Source organism: Chlamydotis macqueenii, chromosome Z (genome assembly GCF_036417535.1).
Source record: "Chlamydotis macqueenii isolate bChlMac1 chromosome Z, bChlMac1.mat, whole genome shotgun sequence".
Taxonomy (NCBI): domain Eukaryota; kingdom Metazoa; phylum Chordata; class Aves; order Otidiformes; family Otididae; genus Chlamydotis; species Chlamydotis macqueenii.
The window spans coordinates 18,052,676-18,077,274 of record NC_141593.1 but is presented as its reverse complement, the minus strand read 5'-3'; the positions used below and the strand labels follow the sequence as shown (position 1 = coordinate 18,077,274).

General features: G+C 39.2%; 1 protein-coding gene across 5 annotated transcripts in view; it reads left to right on the top strand.

The window, feature by feature from the left end:
* Nucleotides 1–24,599, top strand: part of SLC38A9 (solute carrier family 38 member 9) — a 50,027-nt gene that overhangs the window by 1,003 nt on the left and 24,425 nt on the right. Inside the window, exons 1-9 of one of the 5 annotated variants that reach the window (XM_086771059.1) lie at nucleotides 7,656–7,775; nucleotides 9,109–9,187; nucleotides 16,361–16,493; nucleotides 17,055–17,176; nucleotides 17,325–17,388; nucleotides 17,502–17,595; nucleotides 18,564–18,734; nucleotides 21,319–21,378; nucleotides 23,625–23,822. In XM_086771059.1, coding sequence (XP_086627185.1) covers nucleotides 9,165–9,187; nucleotides 16,361–16,493; nucleotides 17,055–17,176; nucleotides 17,325–17,388; nucleotides 17,502–17,595; nucleotides 18,564–18,734; nucleotides 21,319–21,378; nucleotides 23,625–23,822 — 865 coding nt within the window. In that variant the 5' untranslated portion in view covers nucleotides 7,656–7,775; nucleotides 9,109–9,164. Of the gene's footprint in view, nucleotides 1–7,623; nucleotides 7,776–9,092; nucleotides 9,188–10,340; nucleotides 10,431–16,360; nucleotides 16,494–17,054; nucleotides 17,177–17,324; nucleotides 17,389–17,501; nucleotides 17,596–18,563; nucleotides 18,735–21,318; nucleotides 21,379–23,624; nucleotides 23,823–24,599 lie in introns of those variants that run through there. The other 4 variants (XM_086771058.1, XM_086771057.1, XM_086771060.1 and 1 more) reach the window with 4 other exon arrangements.

The following is a 24,599-nucleotide window of genomic DNA, read 5'->3' as shown; positions in this document are numbered from 1 at the left end:
TCTAAATGTATGCTACTACTCTTAGGACCAGTGTAGCATTCTTCAGTCCCTTCTGATGGAGGACTCACTGCCCCAAAAGAGGAACTCTGCTGTCCTGTCTTGAAGCTCTTGTCTTTCAGTGTAAAACCTGCTTATTTCTCAGAATTTTTGTGTGCACAGACAGCAGTTTATTTGAGATTTATGCTTGGAGCTTTATTCATCCATTCATTTGCTGAAAATTTAAGAGCAGACCAGGTCACACGAAGTAGCACTTTTAAAAATAATTCTCCTTATTTAAACTAAATGCTTTCATTAGTGGATTATTGTATTTAAACCATGTGTATGAGGTGGTTTTTAGAAGTAGTGACTTTAAGTAAGAATTGAAACAAAATGTGTTCTCAGTTTAAGTTGTCACACTTTCATTTGTGTAATCTAATTGACTTGGAGCTATCTTTTAAAGAACCACTAGAAATCTCAAAACAAAGAAAACTACTGCTGCACATAAGCACTAGAACAACTTTTGGTGGCAAAATTCCTATAAAAATAATTCAGGATTGCAGTTGTAATTAAGCAAGTTGAAAAGTAACAAGCTGTAGGTGACTCGGTTCCATGATGGTTTATTTTAAGGTGCATAACTTCCAAATTAAGAGTACTGGCTTTGTCCATGATGGTTGGTCCACAGTCGTCTTCTGTGCTGGGAATTTGTTACAGAACCAGTGGTAACATCTGTGCAGCAACTTCAGCTTTAGTAATGTGGAGCATAAACAGCTTTCAGAGCTCCAGCTGCTGTTTCTCCAGTAGCATGTCCAACTGCACTGGTAGGCGTGATGGCATGGTAGGGCCCATCTCTGCCTGCTGCCTCCTGTCCTCTGTGGGAGGTTCTCTGATCAACAGCAGTCCCACAAACCAGCAACGCACAGCCTTTGCTCATGGGATGACTCAAATGACTGACTAACTGAACACAGTTTTGTTCCTGCTGTAGGGTAAACCTGTTTGGTAATCCCTTTGCACGGCCTAGGCTGTAACTCTGAAAGATCTGTCAGGATGCGTGTCTCGTCTTAAAGAGCACTGACACACACATCTGTAGCCAAGCTGTAAACTACCATTGTTAGATTCACAGTGCAAGCAAACTGCAATGTAGTTTTGTCATACAGTATAAAGAAGACCAGATCACAGCACTTCCACCAGGCTAGAATGAGGTTCCTAAATCTGCTGGGTCCTTGTCTTGAGTCCTTGAAGCTTTTCAGACTTTGTAACCAGGAGAGAGAGAGAGAACCTGAAGGCAACAAAAGCAGAAACATGTAGGGCCAAGCCAGTGAGGATTAATGAAGGTCTAGCCCTATTTAGATTACCGTCTGAAAGTCGTAAGGAATGCAGCCTGAAGGGGGACTGGGAAAAGTAACTTGCATTACCTACCCCTAGGTATTGCATCACAGTTTATGACTAGCAGCAGAAAACCTGGATTATTAAATTCTCATCCACTTGTTCCCTTTTGCTACCATTCTGATGTAGTGTTTCCGATGTCTGTTGGAGAGTTACAAATGGCACAAGAAAGCATACTAAGTCAGCTTCACCGCAGGCAGCCAGTGAAATTATATCCTGAAAAGCAAAGGGACAACAGGAATCAAAGTCTACGCAGACCATGGAAAGATACCTTGACATTAATAGTGTTTGAATATGTGGGGGATTAGATATTAATAATGGTTAGGACTGTGTCCCTAGCTTATTACTGGAAAAAGTAATTGCTATTTTAAGCTCTTACCCAGAAGAGAATCTCAAACTTATTTTAGCATGCTAACAGTTTGGACAGATTTTTTTTATATCTGGAAGAGTATTTCAAATTTTCTTCTAGATGTAGCCATTCCTTCATTAATGAAAGGAGGACAAATGAGCATGCTTTAAGGCAGTGTACAGCAGTTCTTAAAAGATGCTAATGTTGATGTTGCTCCAAATTTGTGGGAGTTTGGGTGCTATAAAGGTATGACAAGAATATATTTCCTTTATAATAGCTGCTGTGGGCGATTTAGCTTTTTATCTTAATAGCTGTGGTAGATACAGCCGTGAAAGTTGAGAGAGATGTTTTCAACAGCACTTACCACTGACTTTCATTTGACTCATGGAGTCAAGTGCTTGGAGGAATAAGTTGCAGATATCTGTTACGTGTTAGGAGTTTCACAAACAAAAACAAACAGTTTCCTCACCAAAGCTGAGTTGGAAAGGAAATGAAATATGGGTGCAAAGAAAACATTCTTACAGCATTTTCCCCTCAGCAGCAATACAGGATGCTGGAGGGGAAAACATTAAATTTCATCCTTTGTTCCTACCTTATGAATAAAATTTTAGTTGTGGGAGAATGCAGTTATCACTCTCTCTGATCTTCATCTCTGCTGTCACTAGTAGAAGTTAAGAGAGGAGAGACATGATGCGTGTGGCAGAGGACAGAAAGCCTGTCCCTGCAGGTGAAAAAAGAGAACTTGCATAAGAGCAAAATGGTGACAAGCAAATGGCAGCGGACCTGGAGAGACAAGAGGGATTTTTGGAGAAGAATATAGGGTGCCATATGTTGAGGTGAAAATCCGTATTTCTCATTCATTACCAAATATGTTACAAAGCAAAGCCGTTATCTATGCACAGCTAATTAAACACACAAACCTGTGTTTAGAAGGACAGAGGTTGCAATCTTGTGGAATTCAAAGGCTGGAGTATTAACCTTAGGTAAATTTAATTAAAATTAAAATTGCCTAGGCAATCTAAGTCATCTTGATACATATGAATTATGATATCAATTAGAAACACTTAGTTATCAGAAAATTATTTTTCTCAAGCTGGATAGTTCTCAGAATAGAGAGTATTTTGTTAGCAAAGTGATAGTGCTCAGTTCACTTTTACATGACACTAGTCTGCCTTATTTGGTGCTCAGCAAACCGTACCTGTTCCTCTTGGACATTTTTGCAGTGCTTAGTACAAATTACAGCTAAGTTTTATGTAAAAATTTAATTTCTCTTTACAATGTGTCTGTGAACTTAGGCAAGTATTGGCATTATCCTTATTCTAAGGATAAGGAATGAAGCACAGGAAAACTAATTTTGACTGCTAAATTCAAGAGTTACTTAGTTGCTTTCAAAATACTTAACATCATTCATTGGTGCACAGCTCAAATGCTCCTCTGTTTTGCAGCATTACATGATGTAGGTTCTAAACAGGAGGAAAAAATGAGGAACATACTGTCAGAGGTAGGTGGTCCCTCAGACTGTGGTTTTAGTTAATGCTTGTAGCAGTATTTTCTTCTTTCTTTCATAAACACTACCCATGTCTCTTCAGCTGGACAGTGAAACAGCTGGTTCTGCAGAACTGCAATGCAGACAACCCCAAACCAGACTCAAAACAATTATCTTCCTCTGTATCCCACTCCTGTTCATTCCACCAAGGCAAGAAAGAAGACAAATAGCTGTGCCACCACAAGTAGGTAGAAGAAAGGCTGTGAAAATGAGCAGCAGGGAAAAGTGATGCTTTTAACTCATAGCACTGCTGAAGACAAAGTACCATGAATTCATATTGCCAACGCCAGGTACACTACAGCTAGCAGGGACCTCCTTCCCAGTTGCAGGAAAATGCACTTTGACAACAAATGGTCAGTTAAATGGTCTTTAAAACAGCCTTCTCCATTTCCAAGCAGCTATACATTAATTCCCAGAGATCCATAGTAATTGTCTGAATGAAACAGTGGCCTCATGGAAACTGTAACCACGATGTATCATAAAATATACAAACCAAATGAGGTTTGTGAAGCAACTTTGATTTGTGACATGAATTCTCTGTGTTTAACATCCCAGTCCTGATTATAGGCTTTTAAGTCCATATAGAGAATACTACTTGGCATATCACTGGCTTTTAAAATAAACCTCAAGAATGAGGCAAGCATAGATCAGATACCCAGTATAAAAAAAAATCTTTAGATAACTAGGACACTAGGAAAGTAAGCAGTTGAGAAGAGGTTGTTGTAATAAAAACTGTCAGGCACTAAATTCAGATAGCACAACTGGCTCCATTCCATGTATTAAAAATGTTTATTGAGAGTGCAGTCCAGTCAAAAGGGTAGAAATTAGATAAAAGAGAGGTTAATCGGGTTCATTCTTCATTTTGCTATTCTGCTTACAATTATCTTTAAGCTGTACTGGCTCCAGCTGCAGCCTTTACATACGTAATAGCTGCATCTCTTTGTAAAGTAATCAATTTGCTGGTCCTAAGCTTCACCTATCTGTTCGTGAACAATAAGCATTTAAAATGTCTTCACCAATCCAACTTTTAAATAGACCTTAAAAAGTCAGTAAGCAACAACCCCTAAAGCTCCAAATCATGCTGTCAGGCCAAACTTAGTGTATGCTACATTTCGGAAGGACTGTGTATGGAATACTATAAAATGTTCTGGCTTCTTTATTTATAGCCATAGTGCAGAGAAAGTCAAACTGGTGATCAATGTTGTTTTGCATTTGTCAAATTGAGTTGTAAAGCACAAATACATTATTTACAACAGGTTTTAAGGAAGGGATATGTTCAAAGCAGCATCTTAAATTAGAGTTTGATGTTTGCTTAATCTGCACTCTAAACCAGGGCCTGTGGAAGGAAAGGATCTCAGTACTACAATCTTCTGGAAAATTCTGTTTAAACCACTTCTGAGTGTTTGGGATTTAAATTTATTTTGAATTTCAGTTCAGCCATTAGGAATTTAAATTTTCATCTGCGTGTTTACGGCTAAATCCAAAGTGTGATTTAAACTCAGAGTTGCGAAATGCAGAATGATGGAGGGATCTGTTTTTGAGACATAGGTGTGTTCAGAAAAAGCAGGATGTTAAGGTGAAAAGGAGAAAAGAATGGGACAAAAGAAAATACCACATTACTGGTCTTCTGCCTGAAACCACTGGTGAGGTCTTAGAAATAAAGAGGCTGCAGATTTTAGAGATTACAATTTTAATTGTAAAAAATAAAAGTCCATGAAGGCTGCTGTCTTCAGGTGTGGTCAGAGGGATGCAAAAAGTGTTTTGTAATGGGTCTAGTAGAGGAGTAGGTGGATATCTGTACCAGTGTGTCAAACCTCTGGGGCCTCTGGGTTTCTTTCAGAAGTATTTAGCTACTGGAGGAAGTTGACATGCACCGGGGTGAATTTAACAGTGGGCGGGTGCAGGGAATCAGTAGGGAGGAAGCTACAGAAAAATAAGGGAAATCCATAGGAAAGAAATGAACAAGAGAGGAGCTATAAACAGAGTTTGGAAAGGAACATAGTGCTACATAAAAGGAAATAAAAATATTGCTGTGAAATAAGAAACCTCTTTGTGAGAGTGATTAGTAAAAGCAGGTTTGGAAAACAGTTTCGACAGTGTATAGGATAGACAGAAAATAGAGAGGAAATTAGGAGCGGGAATTCATAAGCTGAGTATCACCAGGGGAGCTGAGAGGTATGAGAGAATGTCAGACATACAGTTGAGGCCAAAGAACCAGCAGCAGTGAGGTGGAAGAGAAGGACTTCAGGGTAAAGGATTCAATCTGATGGTTTATAGAAGGGCCAGAGAGGAAGCAGTAAGTTACGGTAGGTAAGAGAAGCCCCATCTTGGAAAGGCTCTGGAAAGAGGAGAGGAAAAAAGCTTTAGACAGTGTGACGGCAAAAATGAAGTGCAAGAGAAAGAAGATGCTGCAAGGGAGTGCAAATAAGGCTCTCAAGATTGCCTGGATTATTATCACTGATCATTTGTTTTGTCCTCTCAAAGAGCTAAAATGAACAAGATGAAATCATGCCTTTAAACTTAAAATCATGCCTTTAAACTTACTAACTTCATTCAAATCTCATCATGGATGTTGAAGCTAGGAGGAAACTGGCAGCAATGGCAGATGACATGGCTTCACTCATGCACTGTCCCCTTCTTCACACGAGCATGTAAGTGTGTGCAGCCAGACAACAAGCTCCAAGCTCGACACTGTCTTGGATTTAAAGCAAGGGAAAGAATGGTTAATTTTAATCTGAATCACTTTTGCCAGTCCAGTTTTGCCTGGGATCACACAAATGCCCTTCAGCTGTCAAGGGCGGGACTAGTGCTTTCGGTAGTATTTCCATGAACTGTAGCCTCCAGTGATCCCCTCCCCTGGACAGCAGAGAGCCATTACCTGTGCTCAGCACACCGAGGGGCAGGGAGGGAGAGGAGGAGCTGGTACCTGTCCTCTAAAATGCATTTCCTCAGCAGGTTGAGCCAGCCTTGGTGCTTCTGCAGTCCATGCTGTGCAGTCCTTCAGTGTTTTCCCGCTCCTCTTTTAGCAATTGTTTGAACTGCAGAGAGTGGACGTGGCTGAAAACTGCTAACTTTCCTTCCTTTTTCATCCTCTTCAGATTCTTTGGGTGTTTTTTTTTTTTTTTTTTTTTTCCTGGAGGCATTAGCAGGATGAGCTAACGCAAGAGGATTGGCAACATGCAGCTAGGAAGGGATAGAACCATGTCAGTGCTTCACTTAGGTTGATGTAATTTCTGGGATTGGGCCTTTACAGTGTATTTCCATGAGGATGCTGAAGGATGATACACACCTAATTCTTTCTATCTTATCTTCCACCATCGCCACCCCAGGTTTCAAACATGCAGTGCCATCCTTTCTTATCTTGTGCCAGCTCTGGCTCTCATCTGTCTTTCCATCACCCTGCCTAACATTTTAAAGCGTTGGGAAACAGTCTCACTGAAAGAGCACGTAGTTCTACCGTTTTTGTTTGAAGAAGGAGCCATGGCTGAGGAATTCTTCAGGAGGTAACAGGGGTGACAGCTGTTAAAGCCATTACATTTGTTCAGCTGCATAGGAGACCGCAGCAAATCCCATGTGAGGACTGTAATTCAGTCTAAGTAGAATTTCATTAGCTTAAAAGCGGTCTGCTCCCCATTGTTTGGCCAGGAGTGCTCTGAATGCATATAATGCATTATTATTAAACCTTACATTGCCTTTAATTCAAAAAGTCTGGACATGGTAGACTGCAATAATCTGATCTTTATTCTGGGAAATACACTGGAAAACTGTGTATGTGTCTGCTGCAAAATTTGAAGTAATTCAGTGAAACAATAGTCACATAAATGTGATAAATTGCTCTCAGCTGTACTGTTACAAATTGGAAATACAGCTCCTTTAAAAATCACACTAATCTTAAAAGTGGAGCTGTATGAAAAGGAGTCCCATGTTTTGAACAGGGATACAAGACATGTATGAATACACTTAATGTTAATTTGCATATGGTAGACTTGATTCTTAGCTGTGGTAGTTCAAAGGAAATCCGGATTCTGAGCCTCACTTTTTACAAACTGGTTTCAGTCCCAATATGAGCAACAGCATCTATCATATTCCTTTAATTTATATTGCCTGTTGCGGTGCTAAAACAGATTCAGAGCACAATTGTACATTGACCACTTTACTTAAATGGGTAGTGTGTTGTAAAAAATACTGTCCCCACTGTACTTGCCCCATAATGTTTTCATTATGGAATGAGAATTCTCAAGTGGCAAGTTGAAGGGATTTTCTGGTGCCTTTCACCCCAGGAGCTTCTGAAGTTTTTGGGGCTCTGCCATGTGTAGCAGGAACAGAGTTTTACTTAATTGTGGTTGTCTCGTTTCCTTTTTTTTAGGTCAGAATAACTGACAGAATCTAGAAGAAGGAGGCGCATTCACAAAATATGGAAGGGGATACCAAACCTCTCTTGGTTCCTGTGGGAGGCGATGAAAGCAATTATGGAATCATGAATATACAGTTTAATCCAGAAGACTTTAAGTGCAAAAGGTATGAGGAAGGCTAAACCTATAGAATTATTATATAGCAATGAGTTGTTTAATCTTTGCTTTTAACAACAGAATCCTACGAAGACAGAAGACTTAACATTTGGACACCAGGATCTGAGTATAAACTGTTCCTAGTTTGTCTCTATATTATATTTTTTTCCAAGCACCAGGTGAACAGATGTTCATATTGTATTTCATTTATAAGGAAAAGAGTTTTCTATTGACATCACTTCAGAGAGAGTGCTCTGATAAGAACTTGGCATGTGGCTTTTTAAAGTGCTCTTCAAGCACTGAATATCATGTGTGTATACTGAAGCATGATGGTTTTTATTTAGTACAATGAACTGAAATGTTGAGATTATGCAAGAAAGCTTGCCAGATGGTATAGATAAATGGCTATCAGTATGTGTAAATGGCTCTGTATGCATTCTGCAGGGTGATGCTGGAAAAATACGTTATTTGCTAGTACTGAGGGCATGGAGCAACCTTTACTGCCTTTAGGAAAAAAAAAAAAGTATTTTTTGAGATTGAGTGAATATGAAAAATTTAGCAGGCCAGCCTTTTTGCCGTGCCTGCAAAAATAATACATATCTAGCTAAGTGGTTATTTTGCATGTTTTCTTAGAGTTGAAAAGCTCTGTTCTCAAAAGGAGGTCAGAGTGGGAGACTTCGTCTGCTGTTGCAGTTAAGATTTCTGTGAGCTGGTTCTGGAAACAAAACTGAGATCGGGGTAGGAATTGCCGTTGTGATGCTAGCTGGAGGGTACCAGCTTTGCATTTTTAGACAAAGGCATAGCCCCGTGCTACCTCTTCGACTCTTGTTTATGGCTCTTCTTTTTCCTTTGCATCAGTGTCGAATTTCAGTAGAGCAGTTTTCCTGAAGGAGCTGAAGATGGCACTGTTGTATACAAAATCCTCCTATTCAGCCTCACTTCAGCAAAAAGAGAGGCCTTGATGATAGTGTTTTGCTGCTGTCTCAACCTGCAGCTTTGGAAATCCATGAGAGTCTACTTAGACGTTAGCCAGGGGCTAAACAACCTCTCTTTATGCTCTCAGCAAAGGAAGGAGGATAAGGGTCTGAGAGACCCCAGGGGAACAAACGAAGCACAGGTGTGGGAGCATAAAGAATTGTATAAATAAAGGTTATGAAACAGTAGAGTACTTTCAGGTGGGAAAAGGAAATATGCAAAATGAATTCTTGCTTGCTTTTATTTCTGAGGAGTGTCAGTGCCCCTAATGGCCTTCCTGGTATAAGAAAACTGCTAATTTATTGGCTTTTGGAAGCTCCTTGTGTCAAAGGAAGTATGTATTCTGTTTGAGGAACAGTGTGTTTCAGGTGGTATGGTGATGCAGTAGCAACAAGAGACGTTTACATCTTTGTGATGTATCAAAATGCCAAGATCCACTTATCAAAAGTGAGGATAGGTATTGTTTCCTCATTGTGTGCTTTTTTCCTTGTGATTTCTTAAGTTTGAAGACTCAGCTTCATAAAAGGTCATAAGATGTGGTATTTAGTTCCCTCCCCAAAAGCAGAAGCATGTACTGGGATTGTGTTCCCATCTCCACAAGTTCAGCTTCGCAGATCTGTCCACTTTGTCCTTAGTGCTCCTCCCTTGATTTATTCCTCCCGTTTTCTACAAACTAGTCTTTTGCCTTCCAAGCATGCAGAGGCACAAAGATGAAGGGCATGAACCCTGGGATATCAGGAATGGCTGGAAATCATAGTGGGGCCAAATAAGGCCGAACTCCATCTCTGCATATTAGAAGAGGCAGCCGCAGTCTTTACGAGAAGGAATGAGAGAGAGCAGGCCTGTGTCAGTCATGATCAGAGCAGTGGGCGGTTTGAAGGGCTGCTTCATTACAGCTTCAGGGAGTAGCAGCTCCAGAGAGAGAGGTTTATCATGCATAAAAGTATCAAACAGTGCAAGTGCAATAGTACGTGATTTGTTCTGCTTAGTTTGCTCCTTTTTTTTAAATTCGTTATTCAGAAACTTGATCAGATGTAGGTAGGTGGTCATTTTGCTTTGACTGAGATAGCTCTTGAAGTGTTTTGTGTGATTTGCTTATAATCACTGTTTGTCTTTCTTAGTGCTGTTCTGTTCTTTTGTTTGGGTTGTTTGAGATTTGACGGCATTTACATAGTCACTTGGTTTTCTTAACAGCTTGGAGGATTTGGGATTTTTGAAAGGCATGCTTTTCAGTGTTTACATAAGAACAATAAGCTAATTGTTTTTTAGAGTTGTAAATTATTTTGTCTGGTATTCTTTTGCTAATTTGGGGGAAATATAAAGCCACTTTTAATCCTTTTAAAGAGGATGTTATTGTTCTTCACAATGACCCGAATTACACCGTATTAGGTATGTTTTGCCCGTTTTGTAGGTCTCTAAACACTAGAATGTCATTGCTGCAATGGCTTATTGAAGATTATTGTATGCAAGAGAGGGAGTTTCTTTTTTTTCTTCTGACTGCTCTTTAAATCTATTTATTGTCAACAGATACTGCAGTTGTCTTCAGGAGTACTTGAACCTTCAAAGAAACAAATGATGTTTTGTGTCGGTCGTTTTGCATATGAAAAAACATGACAATGCCCCTTGCTAAAGGGAGATCAAGCCTTCCCGTTTTTTCTTTTTGTGTTCTCACACAATGTAGGAGAGATTAGTAGGTGAAATTAACAGTTATAAACAATGTCTGTAGCTGGCAGTCGGAGAAGCCTTTTTCATGCAAAAGTGGTTGGTTCCCTTTTATTTTCAAAGTTCCTCTAACTTACAAAAAGGTAGACAATGGTCAAAACTAACCGGTGCAAAACTACGGGTTTCTCATTCATTGTGCTTTTATCTCATTCATTATGCTTTTATCGCTCCACATTCACGTGATCTTTTTACTCCATTGCTTGGTTTTTATTTTTCTGTGTTGCTAGTTTTTACTAAAATTCCTAATATTACTACTTCCGAACTGGGAGGGGTTAGAACCTTCTTAAGAACTTCCATGTTTCTTTGTAAGAGAAGAGTAGAATAGCTTTGCCTTGGATACAGAAGAAGGAACAGTGCTGAAATGTGGTATGGTAAAGCCTGTGATTCTTTATTTGTTAAAATGTGTATCCTGTGAGCACAGAGCAGTATCGTGCTCTGAAAGGTTGTTTTGGTTCTCTATCCAGCATTTTAAGTTTCTTGTGTGGTCATGCTGTAATCATTACAATGACAACGGTGATAAGAATATAGAAAAAGTTTAAGTAAAATGTATTGCCAAGAGAATAAAGACCTTATAGGATGAACTATAAGCATACTATTTACAATGCTTAAGTAAATTCAGACAGCTTAGAAAGTAATAACCAAGTCAGTTGTCGAATTCCTTGGAACCGGTTTCCTTAAGAGAAGCACACTATCATCTGTAACATTCCTATCCAGGTAGGCAGTTCCTGATTAAGAAATAGCAACCTATGAGTATAGTCTTCTTATTATTACTTTTTCTCCTGAATTTAATTTCCATTATAGTGAATCAATTTTACTCCTTAGTTTCTCCTTGCCATATACAGCATTCCTGTAATAATTTGATGTCCCAGTAAAACAATAAATCACAAGAATTTAGTAGCTTTATTTCTGTGTAATAATTCTGTCAGATCCCTGAAAAGTAACTCATTGATGTGCGATGTCAACAAAATCTGTGCAGTAAGGTAAGTGGCTCGTCCTGGTCTTTTTGGAGTAGAGGAAAGAAGTTGTTAAGCATCCTGTAAAGAAGGTTAAATATGAAAAGTTTGTCTGATGTGAAGTCATTGTTACCATCATGTAGAGCCAAAAGACACTGACACAAAAAATTGTATTATATTGTAACAGCTCAGTACTCTTTTTGGGTACTTTTGATCAGATGTCCAGAACCAGTTTGCTGTTTAAAAATATTTCAGCAAAGATACTTGGAAAACAGTATTATTAGGTTAAAACTTCTTAAGATAGGTATTCGTCATACTGCATACAAGATGAAGTACATTGCTGAAAATATCCAGAAAAAAGATGTACCACCCTTACGGATGCTAGCAGTTGCAAGATGGCGTGTAGTCTGACAAACATATTTTCCTGTTGTGCTATTCCCTGTAACCCTCCAAATCCAACACTTGAACTTTGCCTAGCACAATATCTGGAAACAACTGTAATCACAAGCATCTCTTTTAAATTTTTTTGCTTGCAAAAATTGCCACTGAAGTTCATAATGTGAGAAAGTTTGGACAGAAGTCTTCTTTCTTTTCCTGGACCAGCACTAGAATTCTTATGAACTGTTCCCTTTGTGTAAGTGAGAAACAATAGAATCATAGAATGGTTAGGGTTGGAAGGGACCTTTAAAGGCCATCTAATCCATCCCCTCTGCAAGGAGCAGGGACGTCTCCAACCAGATCAGGTTGCTCAGAGCCTCATCCAACCTGGCCCTTGAATGTGTCCATGGATGGGGCATCCACCACCTCTCTGGGCAACCTGTTCCAGTGTTCCACCACCCTCAGTGTAAAAAAATTGTTCGTTATGTCCAGTCTGAATCTGCTTCCTTCTAGTTTAAAGCCACTGCCCCTTGTCCTATCACAACAGGCCCTGCTAAAGAGTTTTTCCCTGACTTTCCTGTAGGCCCCCTTTAGGTACTGGCAGACCACTATAAGGCCTCCCCTGATCCTTCTCTTCTCCAGGCTGAACAGCCCCAACTCTCTCAGCCTGTCCTCCCAAAAGAGGTGCTCCAGCCCTCTGATCATCTTCCTGGCCCTCCTCTGGACTTACTCCAACAGGTCCATATCCTTCCTATGCTGGGGGCTCCAGAGCTGGCCACAGTACTCCGGGTGGGGTCTCACCAGAGCAGAGCAGAAGGGAGGAATAGCTAGGAGATGAACGTAGCTGCCGGTTTTCTGGGAATGGTTTCTGAAGTATGTTTGCAGGGTGTAGTGTATGTGAGTTGTGAACCTCCTGCATGAGATCCTGCATCTTGTCCATACTCATGCTGTGGGAAACAGCTATGTGTACTGGTGTGTTTGCCCTGGTAAAAAAAGAGCATTGTTTTTCACGCCAGCTATTGAAATATAAATTGTAATTGTTTGGGTTTTTTTAGTATGGATATAATAAATTCATTGGACACTATAGTCTATCTCAATGCATGGAAATTGTTTGCACTGTTTTCCATTAATAGTCACACCTTCCAGTCATGTAACCTGTCCCCTTTCCACAGATCACATTGTCCCACATCCTTTTCATAATCATTTTGCCGCAAGAGAGATGTAATGAGATTGCCTGTATAAATCAGAAAGTTTTCTAGGAATCCGTTGGCACCTGCAGATGCTTGCATGTACATAGTGCTTGTCTGCTAGGCTTAAAGTCCTTAAATAGAGTTTTCCAAAATATATCCCAGATTATATCTTACCTACTTTGGGCTTTGAAAATCTCAGTCTTTGAGAACTTCTTTGAGTCTTTGAGAACTTACCAGACTTCTGTCTGAGTATGCCCTACAACCAGTCTTTGATCTGGGTGTAGTTAGGGGCTGGGAGATGACATTGATGTTAGACAGAGTGCTACCTTCTCTTAGTGGAGATCAGGGAGGAAGGTTGCATCCCAGCCTGCCCACATAGCTTCCAAGTCAGGCTGATGTTTTCAAAGAGATCTCTAACCACCATAAAACACTCTATTTTAGCATAGTCACTTGCTCAGTAAGACTAGACGTGCTATGGTCCCTTGAAAAACAGAAAATTAATTGCTGTTTGAGATAATTTTCATTGTCAACAGATGTGCACCAAAAGGCATCAGGAGGGGAAGCAGCCCAAGTACTGGTAGCATTAATCATGTGCACTCCTCTAGGCAGGAAGCAGCATCAACAGATACATAGAATTTCTTAGAGGTTATTTGATTTCTTTTTCCTCATCTATGGATTAGACCCTGCATCATACCCTTCTGTTTTATGCTGGACCATAAATTGCTTGTTGAATCCAGACTCTGTTAATAATACTGAAGAAAATGAAATACCTTTCTCTGAAAAAGGAAAGAAATTTCCTACCTACAGACAGATCGTTTTTGCTACACGTGAAATTTTCCGTTGGAATTTGTTTGGTCATTGACTAACCACACTGCTTTCCCCATAGAATAGAATGTTGCATTCATGTTTTCCTGTTAATTTAATTTTAAAATAATCCTTAGCTTTAACTTGAACTGCTTTAAAAAATAATCTCCCACTGTCAAGAATTTTCTTTGACATCCATGTCAGCAGTTGTTGAACACCATTTTGAATCAAGTCTTTGCCACAGATCTGCTTGCTTTGAAGCAAAATGTGGATTTTGTCTCAGTGTAATTTTTCCACAGTAGCAATGGAAGATTATGGGGAGATACTAATAGTATTAACTGGAAATGGAGAAATAAGTAGTCCTCAGGAAGCTCTTCACCCTGTGCAGCTGCCATATATTTAGCAAAACACATACTTCTTGTGTTCTAAACATAATGTGTGTCAGTGATCCAAAAAGAGAAAAGTAGAGAGCTGACTGGGAGTGGGGAGGCATTTGAACATACTACATTTCCTGTTTTCAGAACTACAGCCTCTATTTTACAGGTCTTCTAATGAAATATTTTTTAGCAGTTTCTGATCATTGGATCAGCCCAATAAATTTTAAGCTAAAACAAGTGAAGTCCTTTAGACCTGACGTGAGTACTTTTGTACATTACATACTTACAGAATTAGTTAGCCCTCTGTGCCTCTGACCTGAGTAGTAAAGCTATTGCTTAAAATTTATTCCTGTTTAATTGCTGTATCTCTCTTAATTGTTTATAAGAACACCACAGAAGTACACAGAAGTCATAGACATGGGGGGAAAAAAAAGTCAATTGAGAATATTTAAAAACTGAAAGTGTGTTCACTTTCATTTCAGTAAGTGGCAAACACCTTAGCAAATCTAAGCAGTTTTTTCCATGATGAAGGGAGATGTAAGAACAAATTAAGTCTAAGATGAAGGAAACAATGAATTTGTGGAGAAGGAAGTTATTTTTCTCTGTTTTTCACTTTTGTCTGTCAATTTTTATTAATCCTGTAAATACTCTTACCTGCTGTGTCCCCTTAAGCACACAGGAATAAGGACCTACTTTCATCTCCTCCAAAGACACAACAACAAGCTTCGGAGCTGTATTCCTTTTTTTCCTTCCAGATAAAAGGTGGTCCTGTGGTGCAAATGCTTACTGATTCACTGGGAAAGAGAATGGGACCTTTATCACAGTTTTGAGAGCTGAGGCAGGAGGGTTTGACCAAGTTCCTTTGTAGTCTGAGCCAGAAATAGGTATTGAAAAACAGTCAATTCAAGTAGGCTTTGCTTATATTATGGGAAAAATTGTATTAATTTATTGCTGACCTAATTTCTACTCTTGGTAGTCTGAAACGTGTTGTGATCTGTACTTTTGTGGGTTCTGGTTTTGGGGTGGTTCTTGTTTCTGAGTGACTTAAACGTAAACCTGGAAGAAAGTGATCTGAAGTCTGTTGAAATTGCTTTAGGAATTAAAAGCACTGGTGAAAGGGGAAAAAAACCCCAAAACTCAGTATCAAGTCTTAGAGGTCACCAGAATCTCCTCTCCTGTTTGAGAAATTAGCCTGTCAGTGGTAGAAGTGACTATTGTATTTTGACATTTGTGTAGTATGCCTAAATGGAAGTAAATTATACTTTATTTGAAAAAAAAACTTTCTGCAGTATCTTGATTAGGTTGCATATCTCTGTTAGCACCTCTTGCATGAAGGTAGATTTATGTTGTGTTGTAGCTTTAGGAGAGGCTTTCACTCTGCTCTGTACGTACGTGTGTGCAGAGAAAACAAGAGGTTTGTGGTGTAGCTGTTTTCTCCTTTAGTGGCTGTGACTGTGCTTGCAGTCTAACTCGGCTGAGGAAAAGGGAAGGGAGACCACTTGTATTATGAAGGGTTTCTGTTGCTGACAGTCCCATTCTTTGTGATTACCCTAATTAAATCTGTAGGGAAGTAGTGAAGTAGTTCAGAACTGCAGATGAACATCTGTTGTTCCATCTTCTGTGAGAAATTCCGTTCCCGGTTGCTTTGGCTTAAAAATAGTATGAGCACATGGACTTACTTGGGCTTGGTTCATTCCACATTACACACAATTTCATGCAGGGTTTTTAGCTAGGTAGTAGTTCCTAACCTTTTCATAGGTGGTCCTTTTTACCACCACTCATTCCTCTCTTTGTCTTCTTTCTGTTTCTGCTTTCCTATTCTACCTCTGTTCCTCATCACTGGTTCTAGCAACACCAGTTATAAGGACTAATAAGCTTGGCCAAGCTTATTAACATGTAGTTCTGGTGTGACTCATTGTTGAGAACTAATGACTGGATATTAGGTCTGAATTTTGATGTTAATTTGCCCTTTGGAATCTGGGCAAGAGGCCATTTTAATCTGGATGATATAAACACATGGTTCTTTCATGGATGGCAGCTTCACTCATGGGAGTGATATTTTTGCATTTACTTTGTGTCACTCAATGACAGACTCATCCTGAGTGATGTTAAGCTGTTCTCTGAGTTTTATCTTAGATCTTGTGTTCTAGGGTTTTAAGGGTTTTCTTTTTGTTTCTTTTTTTTCCCCTCTTTTAGACCATTTCATGTGGAGCCTACAAACATAGTCAGTGTGAATGATGACACACAAAGAGTCACTGATGAAGCTTCAGCAATGAATAAGCGGATTCATTACTATAGCAGGCTCACGACTCCTGCAGACAGGGCATTGGTAAGGCAAAGACAGGGCCAGATTAACTGAGTGGTCTCTGGCATGTTGGGTTTGTAAAAGCCTAGATTTGTAAAAGAAGCACAAATATAGGTAGGAGGAGAATTGCACTGCAGCTTGCTTTGAAGTAAGTATTTAATAGGTGAGTGCCTTAACAAGGCCTTGTGTTAATCACAAGTTGTGATTGACTTGTGCAATGCCCTCATCATCCAAAGAAAACATATAAACAGCTTGAATTCTGTAACAGTGGTCCAGGCTGCCCAAATGTGTGTATTCATTTCAAGAGAGTTTAAGCAGTGGTCAGCTGCAATGATTCAACTAGCATGATCTGTGCATGGTATGTTATAGATATTTTGTAGAAGAAAAATTTATTTTTCTGCTGTCTAACTAAAAATCCTATAAACTTTTCTTTTTTCATAGGGAGAAAATTTATGTAGTCCGACTATTTTTTTAATGCACTTTTTATGGAAAGATTTTGTGATTTACAACAATTGGCTTGCTGTATTTGGGACAATAGTTACTTTGGTGTTACTAATAAGTCTTGGTTTTTTATCCATTTGTTAGATTGCTCCTGATCATGTACTTCCAGCTCCTGATGAAATCTACGTGTACAGTCCATTAGGAACTGCTTTTAAAGTTGACAGTTGCACAGATGGCTACGGTAAAAACTCCAGTACAGTGACAATGTATGTTAAGCACCTTGCCATATTTTAGCCAGAAAATGCATTATTATTAAATGTTCTATATTGTATGCATAACTATTGTAGCTAAGAGGATAGTATGAAGTAAGAGTGCTTCTTAAATTATTCACCGTCTTTTTTACTTTCTTCCTAGATTTATGATATGGAATACAATGATGGGTACCTCTATATTAAGTATCCCATGGGGGATAAAACAGGTAAAACTATGAAAAATGTATGCATATGAAAATGTTTTTGGCAACATGGCTTGCTCTTTATTTTTCTATAGTGTTATTGATAAAGAAAGTAAACTATTTCTCCTTCTTACCAGGCAGGCTTTACTTCTGGAATCATTCTCATCTTACTAATGGGCATTTTGACTCTTTATTGCTGCTACAGAGTTGTGAAATCACGGAAGATGATACGTAAGAAATACAAAGCTTCATAATGCAAATATTTCCATTAAGTGTGAAATACAGAGATCTAATAGATTCTTAGTTTATATGTATCTTTACTATATGTTAGATCTGACCTGCAAATAAAAGCTCTTTCTTTGAACGTCTCCCTACTTTTGTAGTCGGGATCTAAGCTCTGTAGGCAAAATGTCTGTCTTGCCTTATTAGATTATCCTTCAGTTCCTTGGGACTTAAGTATTATAGCCAAACCCAAACTCTTAGTAAGCAGGGTTTCAGCTGTTCACTTACTAAGCGTTTGGGGACTTACAGAGTTAGAGGCTTCCCTTTTTCTCCATAAGCACTGTCCAGTTCTCTACATGCATTTCTGATCATGTTCTGCAGTGGAACGGCATGGGCTGTAGCTGCATCCAGTTGTGTTGTATGCCTGTACTGCCCTATTATTTGTATATATTCTGTGTTGGAAGCAGTTTATGAACTTACAGACAGTGGTTCTGCTTATAATGTAATTTTGTTGTTCAAAACTCATCTTGCAGCTCTTGTAATTGATGCTTTTATGCAAAAACTAACCCCTGACTTGTTCAAACAAAGGCAGTTGAGACCTCCAGTTTGTGACAACTCCTTTCAGGGCATTGTTGAGGACTAGTTCATTTTCTGGCCTACTTTGCTGTCGCTCCTGCAAAAGGCTTTAGCTGCAAATGCATGGCTGCGTTTTTGCCGCCGTATCTCATTCCAGTGCTTCTGAAAGTACTCAAAGTAGTAGAACGGTCATAATAAAAACATCTACTTCTTCAGGCTCCTTCAGTCAAACATGTAATGAGTGTTATACTTGAAAGTTAACAGCAGTCTTCTTAGCCCTTGGAAGCACTGCTAGTTTGTGTTAGAATATTCTGAGACAAGAACACATCCTGTCATGAAGAGTTCTGCTGACTCTAATGTAGGATTTTTACTTGTGTTTCTGGTTTTTGTATCTTCTTCAGCTTTAATAGATACCTCGAACTGGGAATTCCCAGATGTTTGCAAGTATTACTTTGGATCCTTTGGTCAATGGTCAAGCCTCTTATTTTCTATGGTATCACTTGTTGGAGCCATGGTTGTTTATTGGGTGCTTATGTCCAACTTCCTGTTCAACACAGGAAAGTTTATATACAGTAAGTATACATTTTCGGTTAACTTTACAGTTGTCTTGTGGAAAAGACTTTGCCTTACACTGAAAAAGGATTGCCCGTTTTACTTAATCTTGATTTTTCTGTAACTTTGCGTAAAAAGTCAAGTGAGAATAAGTAACAGTACGTGGAGTTATGGGCACAGCCATGTATGTTTGCAAAGCCAGTTTCTCAATCTCTCTCTTGAAAGTGTGGTTTTAATGAAAGACAAAGTACCAATTATCTGATTTGCATGTCAGTAATGAGGGTTCTTGGTGAAGTTTAAACAACCCAAACCTAGTTGCTTGTTTCCACTTTGTGTTTTCACTTCTCCTTCTCTGCGTGGGTGTAACTATTTGAACAGCCGTATAACAGGCTAGGCTGTTGAAATGATCCAGGTTAATGAAAAAAAAATAGTTTCATTCTAGATTTCAGCAAACACACTTGGAATGCTGCCATATAGAAAGTTTCTGAAAGTGTCCCTGAAGGAACGATGAACTGTAGCACAGTAAAAGAATGATTCTTAGACTGGTATTGCTACAAAAGAAAACATATTGGTTATTTACACCCTTGTATCTGGACAGACACACAGGCTTTTGTGGATACAATCAATTATGCATGTAGAGTTGTGGGCATAAATTACGGAATTGAGAGCTTTGAAAATCTGACTCATCGTGTTGAATAGCACAACTAAGATTTAAGAGTTTCTGTTTAGAGATAATTAACAAATCTGTGAGGCAAATAACAGCGCAGACACTTAAAACTCTTAAACAATGTTTAATTAGAGTTCCCACCATTCCTGAAGGACATACTTTATTGGTTAATGACTGTTGTATGTTACAGCTGACCTGATTCATGTTATTAAGGCAATTTCATTTTAAACTTTTTTTTTTTGAGTTTAGCACTTTAATCCTAAATTTATTCTAAACCAAATTACTGCAGTTCTAATAAGCAAACTTTAGAATGAGCAAAACGGTTCATTTTCTAGGCAAAAAGTCTTACTTTTCCCTGAGACTGGTGTGTTATTTTATCAGTTACCTGTATTTGTTAGGGGCTCTTTTTTACGTTGTTTGCTCTGTGATAACTTTAATCATTGGATTCTTGTTCTAACTTCCATTGTGGCTGCTTATTTACTAAGTTATAAAGTGGGTAATAAGATGTAGGTTTGACAATGGCATCTTACAGCCATGTGTTTCTAAATCATTCTAAGCAGGGTACTTTAATTGTAGTACATTCAGAATACCTTTGAAAAAAGTCTGCACACACAATTTAGGTGAGAACAAACTGATTTCCTAAAGGAGGGCTATCTAGAAATCAGTAGTACACAAAGAATGCAAGAACTGTAAGCCAAGTATGATATCCTGTGGGTTTGTTGTTTTTTTTTTTTAACACAGTGTCCCATGCTTTTGTTCTTTTTTGTTTTATGAAAAAGAAATAAATGCACAAATGCATTGCCAGTCCTAAAACACTTTTAAAATGTGGAAAAATGTGAGGTGGCTATCTGTATATAACCAATTTTAAAGTGCTCTAATTCTGTAAGAGCTATCCGTTCTTTTGATGGCTTCACATTAGGGACTTTTTTGAAGTAGCAACACAAAACAGTCGTGAAGTGAGGAAGTGATGAATGATTTTAATTAAATCTTCTGATTGTTATATACACTGAAGTGGTATCAGCCAGTATGAGAAACTCAGTTGTGATTCAGGGTGTCATAAATCAAAATGAAGAAACAAAAAATAGTTTTCTTCCCACAAGACGTTTTGCTTTCTTTATGAGAAACAAGCTGCTGTTAATTGCATTTTAAAAATATGAGGTCTACTGTCCCAGTTGATTTTCTGTGTGCCTAATATTCCCACATGGAGGAGAAGCAAATATTAACCAGAGACACACTAATTAAATTTCAAAGCTGATGGGCATTTTCTCTGTGTGCATATACAAAAATAGAATGAAACTGTTATCCAGTACTCTCATACTGGTGAAGTTGCAGAAACTCAAAAATATGTGGTGTGGCAGAGTAAAGTAGCACAGGAGTGTACCAGAAACAAAATACTTCTAGAGATTACTGTAGAGAGTCAGACTTAAACCTTTTTCCATAGATTCCCTTATTTAAAATACAACATGGAAAAAGCATCCCGCAGAGCCTTTTGTGAAAAAAAAAAAAGATTAGAAAAATGGGTAGGGGAAACTTTTTCTATATAATACCATCTGGACTAAGGGGATGGTTGCATGCAGTTTTTTTGTGTCCCAAAAAAAGGCTGGTTTTAAGATGCTTCTCCTTACTAACCTAGTGTACCACACTGCAGACAGAGGAGCTGCGATGAGCAGAGGGAGAACAGAAATGAGCAGCTAGGAGGGGGAGGCTTGGGAACTTCATAAATGGACAGGGCTGCTGAGAAGAAAGTAGTGCAATGGGGGGCAACTTTAAAACACTTCTAAAATAAAGTTTTTAAATATCCACTTGAGGGTGGGGAGAGTGCAAGCTTCTGTATCGCACCTCCAACATATTACTGTACTTAATTTTTATCAAGGCAACAGATAAAAGCCTAATAGCAGTTTGGGACATTGACAGTAAGATTTTCTCCTTCTTTTCAGACTTTGTTCATGACATTAATGTAACAGATATTGTTCCTGGCACAAATGGAAGTAACAAAGGTAAGAAGCGCTTACTAGTATTGTGTTTCCTTGTTTGAGGTGAGGTTTAAACGCAAATCATCATTCCATGCCTGATCATATTCCAGTTGTAAGGTGTATACCTTGAGTTCTAACTACCTGTTTTTAAAAAAGCTGTAATTTTCTATGTGACATTTGTATTTCCACAAATAACCACACACTTGGAAAGCTTAATAATTGGCGGGGGCGGGGTGGAGGTGGGAAGAAAGAAAGAAAGTGGGGGTGGGGATAAGGATTAAAAAGGAAATTGGGAAATTACAGTTTGTGTATACTTAGTCAGATCCTCCTTGAAACTATGCATGTTAGACCTCTTAACAGTAGTTGCACAATGAGGAATTGCCTTAAGGAATCTTAACTTTCACACCCTAAAATTGAGGCACATCAGATCTGTTTAATATCTTGGCTGGGGCATCTTTGGTCCTCATCATCTCTGCAGCAATATTCTTATTTTTAAAAATGCTGTAAGAACAGCTTTAATGATGGTGAGCGCAAAAAGAAACAATTGTCAGGCTTACATGAGCATCCACTTGCATTTTGTGCAGAGTCTGACATTTGCATAAGTAAGGGAAGAAACTGCAGTCACATATTAAGACAGGTCTGTTGGGAATTCTTAAGTAGGCAGAATAACATAGAATGAAGGCAGGGGCTAGGCAACATCAGCCTCTGTGATTCCTACCTAAATAAATAGTAACTGAACATGTAGTTCTTTGTTATGAAGCAGCAGATTTTCTTTACCCGGAGTTCTTGTGGGAATGGAGAAGCATTTCCATACCAGCTGAACAGCTGTGTGTCACACTAGCTGCAGCCATTTTTCTGGAGAGCAGCTGTTTGGAGTCAGGCAAAGAAGTTGAGAAATAATTCTGAAAACCAATTGATTTGCATTTGAACTAGCGTTGAATCCTGTTTCTCCTACAGTCCTTACCAGCAAGGCACCAATAGCTACTGTGGTACTCTTGTGCTCTGTCCTGCTTCTGCTGGTCTGTCCCATTCTTGTGCAGCAGGGGGTATAACTTGGAGACAAAGTAGGCAACAATATTCCACAGCATCCTCCAGCAGCTGGAAGATTTAAGCAACTGCTTTACAAAATTAAGGGCTGCCAGATGCTCAAATTACTCTTGGTAGGGCATTCAGGGCTACCACGGAGCTCAGTAAGAACAAAAGCATTTTTCAAGGTCTGTGAAACAATCCTCTTACAAGCAGTGGAGAGAAAGCAAGTCAGAAAACTGAAAGTAAAGTAACATAATGATCTCTCAAGAAACTTGACAGAACACTTTTTACACCTTTGCTTTTGTAACAGAACGGGGATGCAACCAATGTGGGAGGGAGGCTGTCAGGTATTATGGGATACCAAAATTTAAAATAAGACATTGAGAAACAATAAGACAGGTTCATATTTCAACACATAAGTTTGTAGGCAGATGTTAGAAAGAAATGCTAACATTAACAAAAATCAAATAAACACATTTTTATCAAGGAACTTCTTTGGTTATTTGGTTTTGTTCCAGTCACTTGTTCAGGTGCTGCCATTGATCAGCCACCATGTAACAGGAGTGTCAGGTTCCCTTTTGGCAGCATTATGGGTGGATATCATAAATGGCTTCTGTTGGGTTGTCTAGCAGTGATGTGCTTGCACCTGGCACAGCACCAAAGTGATAGGGTGTTTTGGTTTGGTGCATGAGTTTTAGACCTGTCAATTGTTACAGTAGTTTTCTTGTCATCCTTAGTTTGTGTGTTGCCAGAGCAATGTACAGTAATACAGGCTCTTCTGTACACAGCTGCACTTGCGTCTTGGTTCATCTGATCTCACTGAAGTGTACAGCGACAGATTACAATGCTAAATACACGGCCAGATGCAGAGGTGTGTTGCTATTACTTCATTCCTGCAGGTGTGTGTAGGTACTGAACACACTTAGTTTTAGGTGTGTGACCTTGAAGGCTGGTCCTCTGCCACAGCTTGGGTTTCAGACAAATTAGCATCTTTGTTATGCTCGGCTGAGAGAACCATAGCACTTGTCAGCTTAGAGTGCTGTATGCCTAGCAGTGAAATCTTAGCTCCTGATAAAAAAAAAACAAATAGAAGATAGGAACTGAGTTGTCAAACATTGCTTTTCAGTGGTTCTAATTCCCATAGGTAGAACACTCCAGAAATTATGGGATCTTGGCTGTGAAGATTCTGTGCAAGTAAACTCCTTTTCATCTGCGGATATTTTTCCTTTCCTTTCTTCCAGTCATTTGTCCAGGTGCTGCTAGTGGTCACCCACCACAGAACAGGAGTGTGATGTTCTCTTCTGGCAACAATACAGGTTTTGGACTCTTCGAGGAGTGGTGGAACAAATCACAAACAGTACCATTTTACCTGATTGCTGTTCTTCTACCCCTGCTAAATCTGAAGTCTCCATCCTTCTTTGCAAAGTTTAATGTCCTAGGTAGGTAACAAATACTATTAAAGCATTGGTTCATTGTGGCTAAAATATATAGAAAACAGTGAAAGCTACTCCAATGAGTAGAATCATAGAATCATTGTATAGAATAATAGAATCATTTAGGTTGGAAAAGACCTTTATGGTTATCAAGTCCAACTGTAAACCTAACACTGCCAAATCCACCACTAAACCATGTCCCTAAGTGCCACATCTACACGTCTTTTAAGTACCTCCAGGCATAGTGACTCCACAGCCTCCCTGGAGAGCATATTCCAATGCCTGACAACCGTTTTGGGAAAGAAATTTTTCCTGATACCCAATCTAAACCTTCTCTGGCACAACTTGAGGCCATTTCCTTTTGCCTTGTTACTTGGGAAAAGAGATGGACACCCACCTCACTACAACCTCCTTTCAGGCAATTGTAGAAAGCAATACGGTCTCACCTCAGCCTCCTTTTCTCCAGACTAAAGAACTCCAGTTCCCTCAGCTACTCTTCACAAGACTTGTGATCCAGACCCTTCACCAGCTTCGTTGCCCTTCTCTGGACATGCTCTAGCACCTCAACGTCTTTCTTGTAGTTAGAGGCTCAAAACTGAACCTGGTGTTCAAGATGCAGCTTCACCAGTGCTGAGTACAGGAGGACAATCACTTCCCTACTCCTGCTGGCCACACTATTTGTGATGCAAGCCAGGATGCTATTGGCCTTCCTGGCCACCTGGGCACACTGCTGGCTCATAATCAGCTGGCTGTTGACCTAGACCTCCAGGTCATTTTTCATCA